At 37.5% G+C, this 17,255-nt stretch overlaps 1 protein-coding gene across 1 annotated transcript in view; it reads right to left on the bottom strand.

The window, feature by feature from the left end:
- Window positions 1–17,255, bottom strand: part of ANK2 (ankyrin 2) — a 223,803-nt gene that overhangs the window by 99,493 nt on the left and 107,055 nt on the right. The window contains exons 10-14 of the mRNA XM_046656002.1: window positions 16,943–17,140; window positions 14,646–14,744; window positions 14,385–14,483; window positions 9,159–9,257; window positions 2,373–2,570 (exon numbers count right to left, since the gene is read on the bottom strand). Coding sequence (XP_046511958.1) covers window positions 2,373–2,570; window positions 9,159–9,257; window positions 14,385–14,483; window positions 14,646–14,744; window positions 16,943–17,140 — 693 coding nt within the window. The remainder of the gene's footprint in view (window positions 1–2,372; window positions 2,571–9,158; window positions 9,258–14,384; window positions 14,484–14,645; window positions 14,745–16,942; window positions 17,141–17,255) is intronic.

Below are 17,255 nucleotides of genomic sequence, written 5' to 3'. Positions count from 1 at the left end.
TCCCAGAAGACCCACACCGTATAAGAGATCAATTCCTTTTGTAAAACACGCTCTGCTTCTGACGTGATGTTGAACTCATTAACGCTAGACTTTAAACACACTGCGGCTTTAAAGCTTTTTTAAAGACTGCTCTCCTGCACGTTTATATGTACAGAGTCAACGTTTTGTATGCCTATCCAACGCCCCTCTGTTGCTGCAGAGTGTGTTGCAGACACAGCCAAGTCCCTGGCCTTGGATCTCAAGGATGGCACAGTTCCTACACCATGATCTCAAATCCATCCTCGTGGCCGGACAGTCTCACCACATGCTCTTCTGGGCCTACCGTGGGAGCAGGAGAATTCGACAGCTGACCAAGGGCTATAAACACACAGCAACTACGCCTGGGTGAGGTGATCTGAGGTATGGCTTCTCCTCAGGACCATTGAAGCCCTCATCATAACACAGAATATCCCCACGAAACAATATTGCCCTTGTGCAGGGTCACCACACTAATTATTTTTAACTAAGATGCCACTTTTCCTTTTTGTTTCTTTTGGAACATTTGGTACCAATAAGTCCTTGGAGGAGAGTGAATCTCCCGCTTTTTCCAAGTATGGGACACGTAGAGGAAGGATTTCCTCCTTCTTGCCTTAGTCCATGTGAACCAACACTTGTTGTTACTGCTCTCCTCCCCCACTCAGTGCACACAACGACTGGGGCAACACTCGACTTGAAGGAGAGTTCTTTGACACAAACCACGTGGTCGGGAAGAAAAAGTAAACTCCTTATCCTTGAAGTCCTGCCGGAATTGCGATCCAGCCCCTTTATAAATTTGGAAACTATTATTAGACAAAACTACATAAAATCTTTACTGTAAAATCACAAACTAGAGGTTGGAAAGCATCTCTTGAGTCACACATCTTCCTTCTTCCCCTGTGTTAATCTGAACAGGATTTCTTTTACCCGAAGATATTTATAAACACTTAAATAGCTTTCATGATGGTAAGTCAACTACTCTTCAGAACCCAGTCAGTTCCACTGCTGAAGTCCTTCTGTTTATTAGTTTCTTCCATTTTATTGCTCTAATTGACTATGGCTCCAGATATATTTTTTAAATCCTAAAAATCTTTGGAAGATAAGGAACTATGTTTTATTCTCTATTCTCTATTTCTATATTTTACATATCTGAATTTCAAGGATTTATCACCTTCGTCGGATGAGACCATCACCCAGTCTCTCTTGGGTAATTATTACTATTATTATTATATGTTTGTTGCTTAGTTTATGATTTTTTAAAAATAAAATCCTTTGAACTCTTTGGATTTCAGTATTTGAGTAATTACCAGTTTCTTACAGCATAACATGCTTTACAGCCACAGGCACCCAGATGAGCCTTAACTGCGAGTGGGCTGCTCCGACTGCTAAGAGGACAGGTGCCACGCCACCACTGTGGTTCAGACTTGCAAATGGGCTTCTCCCCAGATGCAGTATTTCTGCCTATTTATTTTGAGAAAATTGAAAATGTCTTTTAATGACCTGAATCACTGTTGTATTTGTGGGAATTATTTTGCCCTGTGAACCATTCACTCTTTCTAGGCCTTAACGTGTCTCATTTTCCTGCTCTTCTGCACTCGTTCAATTACTCTTGCTCCACTTAGCCAAGTGTGTTCATGTTTCATTCTAAGTCACACCCAAATAGTGAATTTCAAATAGAATGTATCAAGTGGAGAAAAAATTACTCTGCCCTAGCAGGGAACTGTGAACATAAGTAGAATTCAGGCCGGTGTATATCCTTGGTTAGATGACAGTAATAATAAATAAAGTGTGACTCTCCAGCAAGCTCTGTGTAGACACTGTAAATACCCAGGCAAGAGTGTGGCTGGTAAAGATTAGAGAGCAGAACAGGGATGATAGCTGATACCAGGGTTGGGCAAATGCAAATTAAGTAAAGTGAACTTCTAGATACTAGTAAAACTCTTAACAAATATTGTTCTGCCAATTTAATGCATTTTCATTTTCCTTGTTAGTAATACTAGTTAAAAGTATTTGGGAATCTCCTTGGGAATACATCAGAGGTTTTATAATGGAAAGGAAGGAGAAAGTAGCCCTTGCTTTCTGGAAATCAGCTTAGTTAAAGCACCAGATACCTGTACTACAAACAATACTGGCATTCATTAGGGGAATCGAATCCAGCACTCTTTATTGAAGATATTATATGGACTCTTACAATCCCCTCTGATCATTTAGAAAATGAATCTAAAATATTCAAAGGGAAAGAAGTGAGTCAGAGGCCTAAAGGAGATGGACCCTTCTTAATGATCTGTGTAGGAGAGGAGAGGCACCCCACTTCAGATTCCTTGTGGTCCATGTTGCCATGAAGCCATTCCCCTTACCTTGGTAGCTAAGGAGTGGGCTGCTCCTGCTTCCAAGAGGACTGATGCCACATCTACCTGGCCTTCCCTGGCAGAGATGTGCAGTGGAGTGTACCCATTTGTAGTGGCCGCATCTGGATGAGCCATATGTTGTAGAAGCAGCTGGACAATTTCTGTCTTACCCAGGCGAGAGGCAATATGCAAAGGCGTCTGTTCCTCCTACAACTCAAGTCAAGTACAAAGTTAGTGCCGGGACAAACCAAACTTCACTGATAATGTATTTCACTCAGATGTTTCATGATGTCTTCTTGGCATCTCTAGGAACTCCTACCTAAAATGAAATTATTACTACTCTGCCCACAATTTATCTTATATTTTGCTATAGAAGTGACCTGTTTTGTCACAAAATCTTCCTTAGGTTTTTTAAAAGTATGTACTTCCATGAACTCGGTCATTGTTTTCTGGCCAGACCAAAATGTTTCTCAACTCATTAAGGCTTCAGCTCTCACTTATGTTTAAATATAAATCGTTCTGAATAAGAAGGAAATCTAGTCCAGAAGTCCTAAGACCTAGATTTTCATCCAAAGCTTTCATTAAGAGTCAGTATTTATTCCGGGAACCATATCAAGAGAAAAAGAATGAGGAATGCTGGGAAAACTTTGTTCTTACTCCACTCAGCAAGCCAAGGATACAAATGCTGGTCATTTTCCTCAAGGAGAGACTGTGGATAAAGACGATAGTGTAATCTGATTTAAAAAGATGTTCCAGCAAACATTGCAGATGAGTCTGGGACTTGCATCCAGGACTTCAAAGATGAAATGGAACTCTGGCAAGAAGCAAATGGGGTTCACCATCTGCCAAGTGCTTTTCATTTAAAAACACAGAGAGGATATAGCTGGTATAAAGGACGGGAAGAACACGTTTGAGGAGGCTCAAGAAATCACCTGACTCTAATGTGTAGTCAAGAAAATGTTTTCAATATTAAGTAAACCGGGCAAACCATTGTCTTGTAAAAAGAAAATTGTGTACAACCTAAGTGATGAAAGAGGTATATCTTTATAATCTTCCCAAGGGCATGTCATGATAAAAGTGAGGAAGGCAAAGCTGGGCCAGCTTCCAGGGCTAAGAATGAGTGGAGAAAAGATGTAATAGAATAGGGAAGAGCTACTTGAATAAAAGCAGAATCTTAAAGTTAGAAGAAAGAAAAGTATTCGGAGGGAGCTACAGGAATAGATGAAAAAGCAGTGTATGAATTTCAGGGTGCTGAGGTATAAATAATAATATAATTATTTTAGTAATAGAATTGGAATTTTATAAAAATTTGTAATTTATAAACTTCCTTCATGTATGATGTATACTTGGTCCTATCCTTGTAATAGACCTGAAAAGAAGGCATAAAATGTATTATTAGACCATTTTCCAGAGGAGAATGATTAAGAGGAATTAAATGAGTTCTCCAGGATTGCCAAGGTCACTCAGCTATGAAAACAGGACTTGAATTCAGTTGTTGGATTCTAAAGACACTTATTTGCCTAAACATTCTACAGAAATAGACACAATAAAAATGGCAACTAACATAACTAGTAGGCCAAGGTGATCCTCAATAGAAAAGAAGACGCATAACACTTTAGGAGATGTACAGAGGAGAAAATAGAGGAATCGGGAATTAACAGTTACAAAGATCAATGGATAGCAAAACAAACAAACAAACAGTAACAACAACAATTAAAAAACCAAAGAACTTGAGAATAGCTGTCCTGAACGTTTGTTGTGTCTGGGTCTCCCTTCTTGGACTTCTGCCCGGCAGAATTCGATGGAGGTGGGTATTACAAGTAACAAACTTGAAAATGTGTTTTCAACGAGTTTGGGCAATGATAACCCCTTAATCCATAGCTGAGAAATGGCAATCTCACCACTGATGGTAGCCAAGTAATTGTTTAAATTATCAACTAGTGTCCTTTAGTTCTCATACCATGGAGCATTAAGGTACTTGTCTAAAAAGAAGTTAAGAAATAATCTACCTTGCCCATTTTCTTCAACTTTTAGTACACTCCTATCCGAAAATGGAAAAGAGAAGAACATACAAATTTGATAAGAAAGTCTTTCCACCTGTAACCAGAGACATAAGATCTTTTGAGGTTTAGGTAATTTTTTTCCCTGTTGAATTCCAAAAGTTGAATTTGCTGCCCCAAGCTAAAGCTAAGTCAAGTCAAGGAAAAGAATTGGGAAAGCACAGAAGATAATATTCATGAGAAGGGTAAAAAAAAAAAAAAAAAAGGGAGGCAACTTGATTCCCTAGACCTCTTCCAAATATAAAGGGGCAATAATTCCTTCCTCATAAAGCATCAGTGACGGTGATACAGCCTGGACCATGAAGAGATGAGCTCAGGCTACTGTTTTACTTTGCTCCAAGGTCACCAAAATTAGGGAGACTTTGCTGAGCCCCAAACTCCTTTTACCAAGAGACAAAAATAGCAATGGCTAAGACAGAGTTAAAAGATTTGATAAAATGTCTGCTATTAGTTCTAGCTAATAGGATTCGCAGGAACCAGATCTGCTGGCAGCTAACTAAAGTTTTAAATGAGTTAAGTTTCAAGTGAGTGTAAGCCGAGGGGCCCTGTGATTGCTCAGTCCCTAAAGCAAATGCTGGACCTCCATATGGTGCCAACAGAACTTGGGCACCAGGGCTGGCCCCATGGCTGAGTGATTAAATTCGTGCGCTCTGCTTCAGTGGCCCAGCGTTTCATCAGTTTGGATCCTGGGTGTGGACATGGCACTGCTTATAGGGCCATGCTGAGGCGGTGTCCCACATGCCACAACTAGAAAGACCCACAACTAAAATATACAACTATGTACCGGGGCGCTTTGGGGAGAAGAAGAATGAAAAAAAAAAAGATTGGCAACAGTTGTTAGCTCGAGTGCCAATCTTTAAAAAAAAAAAAAGAATGTGGGCACCTAAAGCAGGAGAGCTCCCGGAAGGGCAGGTCCTGGTGGCCCTCAGTTATGTTCATGGAGGACACTGGCTGGACGAGGAAGGACCTTCCTGAGAGCAGGGTCTGGGGGCAAGCACACTGGCTGACCAAAGAATTTATACTCCTGCAGCCTCGGCTCTCCAGTCTGTCCAGCCAAGTATGACTTATGCTCTTGACTGGCGAATAGAGCAAGCTGCTTGCACATTTTAAATGAGATACTATTGTGATTATATGATTTTTTTCATTACATATTGGGAGTAGGCAAAAATATGACTTAGCCCCTTGATTATATAACCATGAGGTATTATTTCTAAATCCGACTGAGAAGAATGCAGATTACCAGAAATCTCGACCTTGGAGCTCACTGTGGTAACTGGGCATAATTTGTGACTATCTCCTCTTTGGGAGAGAGTGGATAGCAGAGCAATAATGTTAGGTTAAGAGAGGGAGTTTTCAGGAGTGCATCATGTGCGGACGTGTGCTGGGAAACCCAGAGGTAAAATACAGCAGATAGATGGTTGTTTTCTGCCCAGTACCTCCTACCCCCTTCTTCTGGGAACAGCTTTCCCTCCTTTGGGGGAAGGGGACATCCCAGACTCCCTGTGGCTCTAGAGGGGCTGCCAATCATCTCACCCCACCTCATGTGGGGGCCACATGAATAGACATGGAGCCCAGGATTGATATTCTATCCTGGCCGTAGTGATCAGCTCAGGCAGGGAATGTGACTAATTAGAATTCAGTTGTTTGAATGAAAGAGAGAAGGGCTCTCTATATCTGAAATGGGAGATAATGATGTCATCAGAGAAGAGCTTGGAGAAAGATACAGAACCAGAGGAGGAACACTCTTTCTTATCTGTTCTAACCCTTTGACCACAGGCATGTCAGCACAATCTTGACTTTTAGGATCCTAAGCCACTCTATAACACAGGGTTGTCCTGTGTGTCACAATAAGATAATTTGTGTTAAAATGCTTTATGAATTAGAAACCACTGTACAAGTGTTAACTAAACCGAGTTCCAGGGAAATGTTAAAGGGTTAAGTGAGAATCAAAAATTCATAGTGAAAGTACAGCTTAAAATAGGACATGTGGAAAGGAGAAACCACAGCTCCTTGCTGCTCAATGTATAGTCCCAGGACCAGGGCATTGGCACCTCCTGTGAGATTGTAAGAAATGCAGAACGTGGGCCCCACCCTAGACCCTCTGAGTTACGGTCTGCATTCTACCAGGATCCCCAGTCATTTTTACGCGTCATGACCTTTGGGTAGCACCACTCTGTAAGGCTATGGTGGTTTCTCCTGTCCATAGTCAGAGGATGCTCTGGGGAAGGGATTTCAGTTGCCTCTAAGAATAGGTCGTAGAGCTGAACAAACAAACGAGCAAAGGAGGACATGAAATGTGATACTTAAATAAGGAGGGATGAAAAATTGAGATGTTTGTTTATATATGTAGACCATGAGACTAAATGTAGCTGCAAAAGAGAAGTAAAACAATAGAATTGATGGAATTTGTCTGAAATAAATAAATAAAGGTTATGATATTTCAAAGGAAAGAGTCTATAGCCGGTGGTGTTTTTGAGGAAGGGGTTTCAGATGGTATCCAAAAAGGTGTAAGGCAGTAATAATAGGTTAAATCAACAACATGAAAAAATTGGCAGAAAATGAGAAAATTTCCATTAAAAATAGAATAAATTAAAATTTGAACATTGAAAAGTATTAAGCAGTTTTATTTTGAGAGAGAAACGGGGAGCCTTTTATTATTAAATGTGGATTACAAATTATTTACCAAGATCACTATTATAATTTCTGGTAAAAATAGTGAAGTTCATGATCTTCAGATGCACTGATTGACCATAAAATTTTTTTTAAATAGCTGAATGCCAGGTAACTTTAAAAGGAAACAAGACTGGGCAGAGCACAGAGGATTTTTAGGGCAGTGAAACTACTCTGTATGATACTATAATGGTGGGTACATGTCATTATACATTTGTCTAAACCCACAGAATGTACACCAAGAGTGAACCTTAATGTAAAGGATGGACTCTTGGGAATTATGATGTATCAATGTAGGTTCATCAGTCATAATAAATACACCACACTGGTGGGGAATGCGTATAATGGGGGAGGCTGTGTGTGCGGGGGGTCAGGGGGCATGTGGGAACTCTCTGTACACCAAATATACCAGTAATTTTGTATCAACGTACTGTATCCTCTACTTCTTCTTCCACGTGTTCCATTAACTTTCGCACTAGCATCTTTGGGATTCTCATGGCGTACTTAAACACTTTCTCTTCTTCAATATTTGATATACCTAAGCTAGAACTCACTTCAGCTTGAGTCATACAATCGTGATTTCATTTTAGAAACAGTATTGTATTGGAATGAAAGCATTTGTCTCAAGTCACACAAATTGTCATTTCAGGCCAGTCATTTTGCTTCCAGGTCTTTATCATTACAATTTGAAGATTGGGCTCAGAAACCTTGAAACTCCATTCCAGACTTTCTTAACACTGTCTGGCCTCTCAATTTTGTTCTGAACCTAAAACTGCTGGAAAAAAATAAAATCTTTAAGAAAAAGAGAAACAAGAAAAATGCCAAGGCAGGGGAGAATACAGTTTGAATAAGGAAAGCTCTAAATACATAAAAACATAAAATATCAGTGACGATTATGAAAGAACATAAATTACAACTGCTTGTGCAATAGGGAAAGGCAGATAAAATCTAAAAACACAAGAGTGATGTCAAGGCTGCCCATGTATCACTGGATTCTGCATGAAAGGCTGTGGAAAAAATGCTATAAAATTCTTAGAGCCAGACAGTGTTAAGAAAGTCTGGAATGGAGTTTCAAGGTTTCTGAGCCCAATCTTCAAATTGTAATGATAAAGACCTGGAAGCAAAATGACTGGCCTGAAATGACAATTTGTGTGACTTGAGACAAATGCTTTCATTCCAATACAATACTGTTTCTAAAATGAAATCACGATTGTATGACTCAAGCTGAAGTGAGTTCTAGCTTAGGCATATCAAATATTGAAGAAGAGAAAGTGTTTAAGTACGCCATGAGAATCCCAAAGATGCTAGTGCGAAAGTTAATGGAACACGTGGAAGAAGAAGTAGAGGATACAGTACGTTGATACAAAATTACTGGTATATTTGGTGTAAAGGAAGATGTAGAAAGAAACCGGACAGTGAAATTTTTTAAAAAATGGAGAAAAAATCAACCTGTGGGGGAATTAGAAGCAATTAGAAACAGAAGTCCAATCAAGCCATCTCCAGGGCCCAAATTCCTCTATTCTGGGATAATGGAAGTACAGAATGTCTACATATGTAAAATCATATAAGAAGAACAGTAGAACTCATTATAGAAAAGAGGAAAGTGAAACAGATGAAGGTAACGCATTAAAACTTTCAGTACAATTTGTTTTTAAATAACTAGTAAGGAACGTCTGTGGAAATCTGATTGGCTTTGGTGGTAAGACATGAGTGTATAGTATCAATATAATATCTATATAGTATAGGTAAAGTTTTACAATTCAGGAAAATAAAGAGATATGTGAAAGTGCTCTTATAAGTAAAAAAAATATTAAAATGTTAGTCAATGCTGTATTTCTTAGATACTAAACTGTATACTTTTTCAAATGTCAATGTTTCTCAAATTGGGGTCTATTTTCCATTCTGTATATTTACTGTACCATTTATTTTTTGCCTGAAAAACTGTTTTGAATTGATGCTTTCACTTACAGTCCCTGACCTATCCATGTCAAGGAAATGAAGATAGCACCCCTTGTAAGGATAGAACTCATGCCTACAAAGAAAGAGACCCCAACACCAGACCTACCCTGGCTCTGGCATCGACAAGGGCGCCATTTCTCAGAAGGCATCGGACCACTTCCACCTGCCCCGCCCGGGCCGCCATGTGCAGTGCAGTCTCCCCGCGCTGCCAGGAAACAAAGATCGTTGAATCATGAGTAAACGCACTGCTCTAGATGGTGAAGAACAAAAATGTGCCTTTTTTGTGAAACTCAGCATTATATCCAAAGGTTTAAGAAATCTATGAAAAGGCATAATTAATTCAGAATTATTGCGTCTGGAAAAATACAGTTTTGTATCTTCTCTGTCTTCATAAGGATAAAACAAATGTTCTATTTTATTTTATTTTTTTAAGTCCATGACAAACCAGTGAACTTACCCAAACATCCAGGACACCCTGAGGTTAGCTTCATAGTCAACCTCACATAACCTATGTTGTGTTTGGTGATACAAAGTTATCTTTTATGCTTCAAACCTGAAATCTGTCATTGTCACACTTAACTGTGTGATTACAACTTGACCCCATTTTAATGAGAAACTCTAGATGCTGAAGATTAAGCCAACCTGGTGCAAAAAAACTCATTATTTGTATCATACAAAAGTCATTCCTTTCCAGAATTCAAAATTTACTTCTGAAGTAAACTACTATTTTGCATCTGCTTTGTCGTTGTGTTATGAGAGTAGACAATGACTGTTCATACAAGGAATCTGATTTGCCCAGCAGGTCCCCTATTTATTATTAATGAGCATTTTAATATAGACAGTTATTTGAGAGAACTACTGAGAGATGAGAAAAGCAACTGTTAACAGTGTCATCTGCTGACGTCATTCCCCAGGGATCTTCGGGCCACATCAAGGTGGGACACACTTATCAGGAAACGGTAGCTTAAGCTGCACCTTGAACGATGATGGTTAGATGTAGGAGAATTTTCTCACTGGGAAGACAGTTAACGACTAACTCTAAGAGAGGGGGTTGGTTGGTTTGCTTTAATCAACATAGTTTTAAACTACATGTAGTTCTGAAGAAGCCAGGGGTTCATTCTTTCAAATACTTCTGCAGTTAAAAATGAACAAGATACTGGAATAAAAGTTATTACTTTTAGTCATCACAACTATTCTAGAAAATAAGGCTGACTTCAATGAAGTAAACTATTCCAAATAAACTAAATTGATCCTAAAGTTGGTTATGGTAATTGGATAATTCTGATAAATTCCAGTGAATAATTTCTCCTGATTTCTTGCACAACAAACATTTACATCTAGAAAATGAACTTTATTTGAGTAGACAGCTCACAGTTCATTTTTTCCCAGTATTCACAGACCATTCCTTATTAAGTTATGAGAAATTTATTTCAAATGATTCGATTTTGAAAGCATTAAACTGGACATTTACTCTAATTTTCTCTTTTTTGTTGATGACTCATTTATCCTCTAATGGCCTTATTGTCTGATGACATATTTTGACTTCTGTAAAATAAATGTATCTGGAGTATGTTGTTTAATAAAATATATTATTGGAATAGTAATATTTGCCTTCAGACTTTGGGTATATGGCAAGATTTTAGCTCTGTGGACAACCATGATTCGTAACTTGTCTTCTATATCACGTAAAACCTGCCTCTAAATAGATGAAGCAAAGATCTTCTAACTATTAAAAACAAAAAACAAATCCCCTCATCTTTACTCTATTTCTAGGTCTTATATAAGAATAGCAATTTTACTAATTTGATAGAAATGAAGACAAAAATAAATTTCCCTACTAGAAGTTAAGTTAAAGAGGCTCAGGAGTTCTTACTCAATGATGAATTTATTATTTACTTTACAAGCCAAGTTTTATTATTAAGGTGTTTCAAAATGTAAAGTGTTTCCATTAGTAGTTTTAATATTTCCAATACCCTTATTTTATACTTAAATAAGTTATTTTTATGGTGTTTACACAGTTGAAATTGATGAGTTAGATATAACACCTAATCTAAAGTATTAAACACTATATTCAAAGAAAAGTTATATGTGCACACATGGTCTCTCCACCTTAAAACAATGGTCTTGTTCAATTCTTATTTAATAGCTCTGGGGTAATCGACTTTTATTATAAATTGCCCTTACCCTTTTATATTTGTATTACCCTTGTTTATACATAAATTATAAATAAGAAATAAAAGAGAGTGGATATTATTTTGATCAATAACTCCCATTTCTTGATTCTTGGGCACCTCATCTTATTCAACACCCTTGTTTTCCTTATCTTAAGCTAATTAACTTTAAGGATTGGGGAAATCCTTAAACATAATATGAAGTGTGAACTTAGCCATGAATCCATTGATTTGCTATAAGAAGAAAAACCTTGGTAATACCCACATTGTACTCTGGATAGCCCCTAAAATACTTGGGTTTCTACTTCCATGGTTGTCAGTAAATACTTTGGATTATGGATGTATTACAACTGGCAGTTCAGCTTTCTAGGTTTTAAAGTGCATTTGTGAGCTTTCTGGAAAGGGAGCTTTGCAATAATAATATCTGCACGTGATTGAATCATTGGTACACCTCACACTTGGAGTGAACTTTGACACAAAAACAAGACTGGCAAGAGAATGGGTATGCTCATGTCCAAAGCAAGTACTAAATTTCATGCCCCTCTTCTCAGTTGTTAAAACTGACTCTGCCGACAACTACATTGACTTCCACTTTGGCTGCATCAGTTGGAAAGCATCAAAGCACGACAGACAGCATTGCATTCAAAACTGCAACATGATTTCAGGCAACACACAAAGGCTCCAAGGGTGGGGTACGTTGGGGTCAGGAAATGACCAGCTCTGACACAGCAAGCAGGCAGTCAGTATTCACACGGTCTCTTAATCAACCTGCAAAGTTTTGGATCCAGCTGCCATATCCTCATGTTCTAAGAATACAAAAGTTCATCGGCATCCCACTGCTAGAAAGTTAGATTCCTCTAAATATAGGGTTGCCAGATTTAGCAAATTAAAATACCGGATGGTCAGTTAAATTTGAATTCCAGGCAAACAACTAATAATTATTTTAGTATAAGTATGTCTCAACTATTGTATAGGATACTTATATTAAAAACAATTATTCATTGTTTATCTGAAACTGAAATTTAACTGGGAGTCCTGTATTTTATCTGGCAACCCTGTATATATGGTATTTGCTTCCTGAAGGACACATCATACAAAAATCAAAATAAACAAACAAAAAAAACAACTGGGAAGCATGTTGAGGAGAGGTTTACAGTGGCAGGTGCCTCTCAACTATTTGTGTGGAGGGGGCTGAAGGGAAAGAATACATAATAGACAAATGAGAAGATAAAACGAAATGAAGAACTTTAAAATGACCAACTGGTGGAAGTTAAAGTTTAATATAGCGATTGTCAAATTTGGGAGTCTTTAAGAGCCTAAAGGATGTCAACATTTTTACTGTTTTAATTAATGTTTCATTTATCTTTATTTGAAAATCTACATGTAGCCTACGTAACATTTTTTGTTGCTGTTGCAGAGAGGGGCATAACAATATGGAGTCATTCCTTAAGTGTCAAATGATTTGGAATTGGTCAGTTAAGAAGCAAATTAAAAGTAGCCACAGAATTATACAGCCATTTCATATGGATTTTCTTTGATGATTTTGAAAAAATCTCCCCTCTGAAAGATCAACCTAGGGGATTTCCATCAAGCATTGCATAGAATGTACTTGTATATGTTATTATTATAAAACAGTAACATAATTTAACATAGTATCACCATTGCTCCTGTGATCCTGTAGGCATTGAAATGAAATAAGGATAATACAGTACAGTAGGAAAGTGCACAGAGTACTTTTCTTGAAAGTTATTGGTTTGCACAGATCGCAAATAAAAAAAGGGACATGGTCATCTGTCAACAAAAAAAGGATGATGTTGATTTTTTTTAAGTTCTGAGAAGTGACTAGAAATTAAACTCAAATTGACATGTTGTGAAATTACTCTTATCCTTAATGGAGTAATTAGAGATCAGCATATAATACTATTACTTTAGGACCAATACAGTGTAATTAGGGAAATATAGACCATATTTCCGTTCTTTCATGGTTTTGTGCTCCACTTGTGATTAATATGAATAGAGAGTATTAAATAATATTTAAAATCAAATAAATTTATTTCACATGGATTTTTTCCATGCATCAGAAACTTCAGCACAGAAACAGTGTGTAAAATACAAAGAAATGAGAATATGAGAGGGAATACAAATAAAAAGTGAAATTGAACATTGTTGCACAACTCAAATGGAATGAGATACCAAAAATTAGCAACAATAGTCAATCAATTGCTTTTGAAAATATGATTCATTTTAATAATAAGCACTAATGTTTATTTGGGGAGAGTTATTCTGTTGCATACTTATAAAAAATCTTAATATTCCAGTGGCCCCTGCTGAGCTTCAAATACATGGCCATATCTTGGGGACAGCAGGTTCTCTTGCTCAGGAGAAAATTTGCATTTGATGATCAAAGTTTAAAGGGGCAGACTCCAAGATAATGAGAGAAATACAAACAAATTGGAAGTAAAAATCCTAATCTAGATTACGTACAAGAATTCTGGGAGATCCAGTACTTAATGACAGGATGAAAGTTGTCTGAGACCAACATTCATTAAAGGATATGTGAAAAAGTTGCAATGGTATAATTATTTCAGGTAAGAGAGGACTCCACTCTAGCAAACAAAATCAAATCAAAACGAAAACTTGAAGGTTAGAAAATGAAAACTCCATGTAACTGAAGGAAGGAGAATTTGATATCAAGTAAAAATCCCTAATATTGGTCTGTCTCTGGTTATTTATTTGATATGATTGATTATGGTACTGACTTGATATTTTAACCAAAATTACCTGGAATACAATTCACTCAAGCAACTAGAGGGAGCCCTGAAGATTTTATTCCAACCAGTCATCCATTCATGTTCACAGGAGCTTTTAAAATGTACTTTGTTTCCATAAATGTATTTAAGATGCATGTTCAATCCGTGTGCACCAGGAAGCTGAAACAGTCTTACTCCACAGCTTCCATTTTATGTTTGAACACATTTCTCACCCTATTGAGGTTCTTCTCCACGAATTCTAGCAACTACTTCAATTGTTATCACTAGCACTCTTCTCAAAGCTCGGCCGCTGGCTTTGATGACATGCACACAACACCCCTGCACACTCCCACACTCTCTTCTCCTCTCGCTCTCTCTCCCTGCGGTTATTCTGACCCCAGCCATACTCACAATGTTAGTGACATCTGGAGAGGCTCCGTTCTGCAGCAGAAGGAGGACAATGTTCAAGTGGCCCATGAAGGCAGCCACATGTATTGGTGTGAGGCCAGACTGCGGAACAAAGCAACAGCAGTTTTACTCCTCTGCACGGTGAGAGCTTTGGGGCTTCTTCAGATACATACAACTTGAGTGAGGAGGACAGAGATGGGCGGAAGGAAGGGGAAGGAGGAGTAAGAGAAGCAATGTTTCGTGACAGGCTGAAACATTTTCTACCTCTGTGATAGCCTGGATTGAAGCCCCATATTTCACCAGCAGTTCCATGACTTTGATGCGGTTTTTCTTGCAGGCAATGTGCAGTGGAGTAAAACCGTTCTGTGCAAAAGACAATCAAGTTAGTTGAAGACATGCAGAAACGATTCTCACACAGCTCCATGCTGGCACATTGCAGGCAGTAACGTTACATCGTCACGTACTGTTACCATTTCTTCCAATGCTGTAGGTGTTGGAATTTGGGAAAAAAGGTGGTGGTGTGTTTCTGTAGACACTGAACTTTGCTTATATATGGTGGGCCTGCATATAATTCTGTTTGTGGGGGTTACAGAGAAAACAAAAGTAAAGAAAACTACATGGGTCTACTCTTCAAAGAAGGAAAAATAGAGGGGCAACTATCCTTTAGAAGTTCTAAGATGTTTTAAAATATACTTATTGGTCAGGTTATGAAATGGCTTGAAGACAAGAATGTATCTTTCTGATGAAGGACTATTTCTTAGAGCATAAAAACCGTTTATCTGTTTTACCTCAAAAGTCTAAGATCATGACTGCCTCTATAATAAATGTTTCTATAATAAATTTTGCTACCATTTTCTTCAGGGAGGAGATGTTGCAAATTAGCAGAAATCATTATTTATGTTGATAATTTTTTATATCCAGAAGTTACATATCTTATATTAAAAATTTTTTATAAAGAGTGTATATTAGCAGAAATCACTATGTTGATAATAATTTATATCCAAACGTTATATTTCTTATATTAAAAAGTTTTTATAACATTTGTCAATCAGATACATTTTATTTTATGAAGAAATGATTCTTAAGTTCCTGAATATTTTCAAGAAAAGTATGGAGAATTTCTGGAATAATTGTTAGGAGGTATCTCTCAGAGGCAAAGGAATGTGGAGAAGAAATCTTTAAGGCACTTTCTAACTTTTCAAACTAGGCTAATGTGTAAGAATTGTGGAAAATTACATAAAAATTTGTTAACTAGCCCCGTGTTTAATCCTATGTGTTATATTTAAGTATTATATTTTTATGTGGAGAATGATCACTGTATAGAGAATAGTTACATCTATTCTGCCAGTTAATAAGTTTGCATGTCCCAATGGGGTCTGATTGTCACTATTTTTCTACACTAGCAGTTCTCAGGAAAGCATATGGTCTTACTTAACCCAATGACTTAATATGCTTCACAATTTTTGTTAAATCATTTCCCCTTTATGAGCTATGTAATAAGCCAGATATAAACAGCCACATGTATATGCAGTACTTAAAGATTGTAATTATTAGGTTGTGATATTTTATAAATGTACTGATCACTATCAGATTGAAAAGGAGTATTTTCCTCCTTATGAGAAAATAAATATTGTCACATAATTGCACATAACTCTAAAAGTACATTTGCTTCCCAGGCAATTAGTAATAAATTGATTCAAATGGAAAATTTCTAATAAAAATAAGATTCAATATTTGATAATTCTAACAACATTTTCTTATCTTAAATATTGTCTGAAGACTAATTTAATGGACATAAACCATGTAAATGTATAGAAAAAAAGGATTTGCTTTTAGTTGGGGAATTAGGAAGCAAAAGGCATAAATTAGTACATGCCTAATACCTCCAATGATTATTGTTAGAATATCAGTGAAGCGAGGAAGATTTATTCAATATTAGACCTTGGGAGACACAGAAGCTGCTCTAGGGGCAGCCTCTTGCAGATCTGAGCAGTTCCTGGAATGGTTTCTATAAAATGCTTCCTGAAGCAACAAGATGCTAGCATCACGTTTCTATTATCCCATGGCTGGGTAATCAGGTCAATAAGGAGAATCTCCAAGTGACGCTTCACAGGCTTCCATTTTAACTATCTTACATAATCAAATCTAATCACCGCTTTCAAACTTTTTTTCAAAAAGAGATTAATAAAGTTCAACTTTTTTACACCTTTATTCTGACTCTATATAGAGGTGTCTAGAACTTATTTTATAATTTCTTATTTTTTGATTTCTATTTGCCACTTAAAATTGCTTATCACTCCAGGTTTTTCATGTCTATCTGCAACTCGCTAGTTGTGGAAATGGTACCTTGGTGTTCTCTCAAATCTATCCTTGCTCACCATCGTTTAATAGCAAACCGTGAAGGCATGAAGTAGGCAGGCAGCTTGTGGGAGGTGACAAACTTAGCAGAATTAACTACATATCCATAACCATGCATTGCTGGTGTCTGCACCATTGGTCAATCAATGTGGGTTTGCTCGTCTTGATCTGTATTCAGTTAATGTGGACTGGGCCAGGTTTACCAGGGCTCTGGCGTTCGGATTGGCTCTCTTGTCCAGAAGGAGTTTGGTTACACGGTAGTGGCCACAGTGTGCAGCAACATGGAGGGCAGTCAGGTAGTCTAGGGTGACATCATCAACAGGGGCCTTGTGCTGTAACAGGTGCTTCACACATTCCACGTGGTCCCCCTGTGCAGCCATGTGAAGTGGAGACAGCCCATTCTGTGCATCAAAATAAAACAAAACCAAGTCCACATTTTCGTCATTACTTCCAGGTTCTGAAACTCAACAACGTCAATTCTTGATCTCTGGCACAGTTGGTAGCAGGGAAAAAAAT

This window comes from Equus quagga, chromosome 3, assembly GCF_021613505.1.
Source record: "Equus quagga isolate Etosha38 chromosome 3, UCLA_HA_Equagga_1.0, whole genome shotgun sequence".
NCBI classification, from domain to species: domain Eukaryota; kingdom Metazoa; phylum Chordata; class Mammalia; order Perissodactyla; family Equidae; genus Equus; species Equus quagga.
The sequence above is the reverse complement of the archived record's forward strand: the minus strand, read 5'-3'. Positions and strand labels throughout refer to the sequence as shown.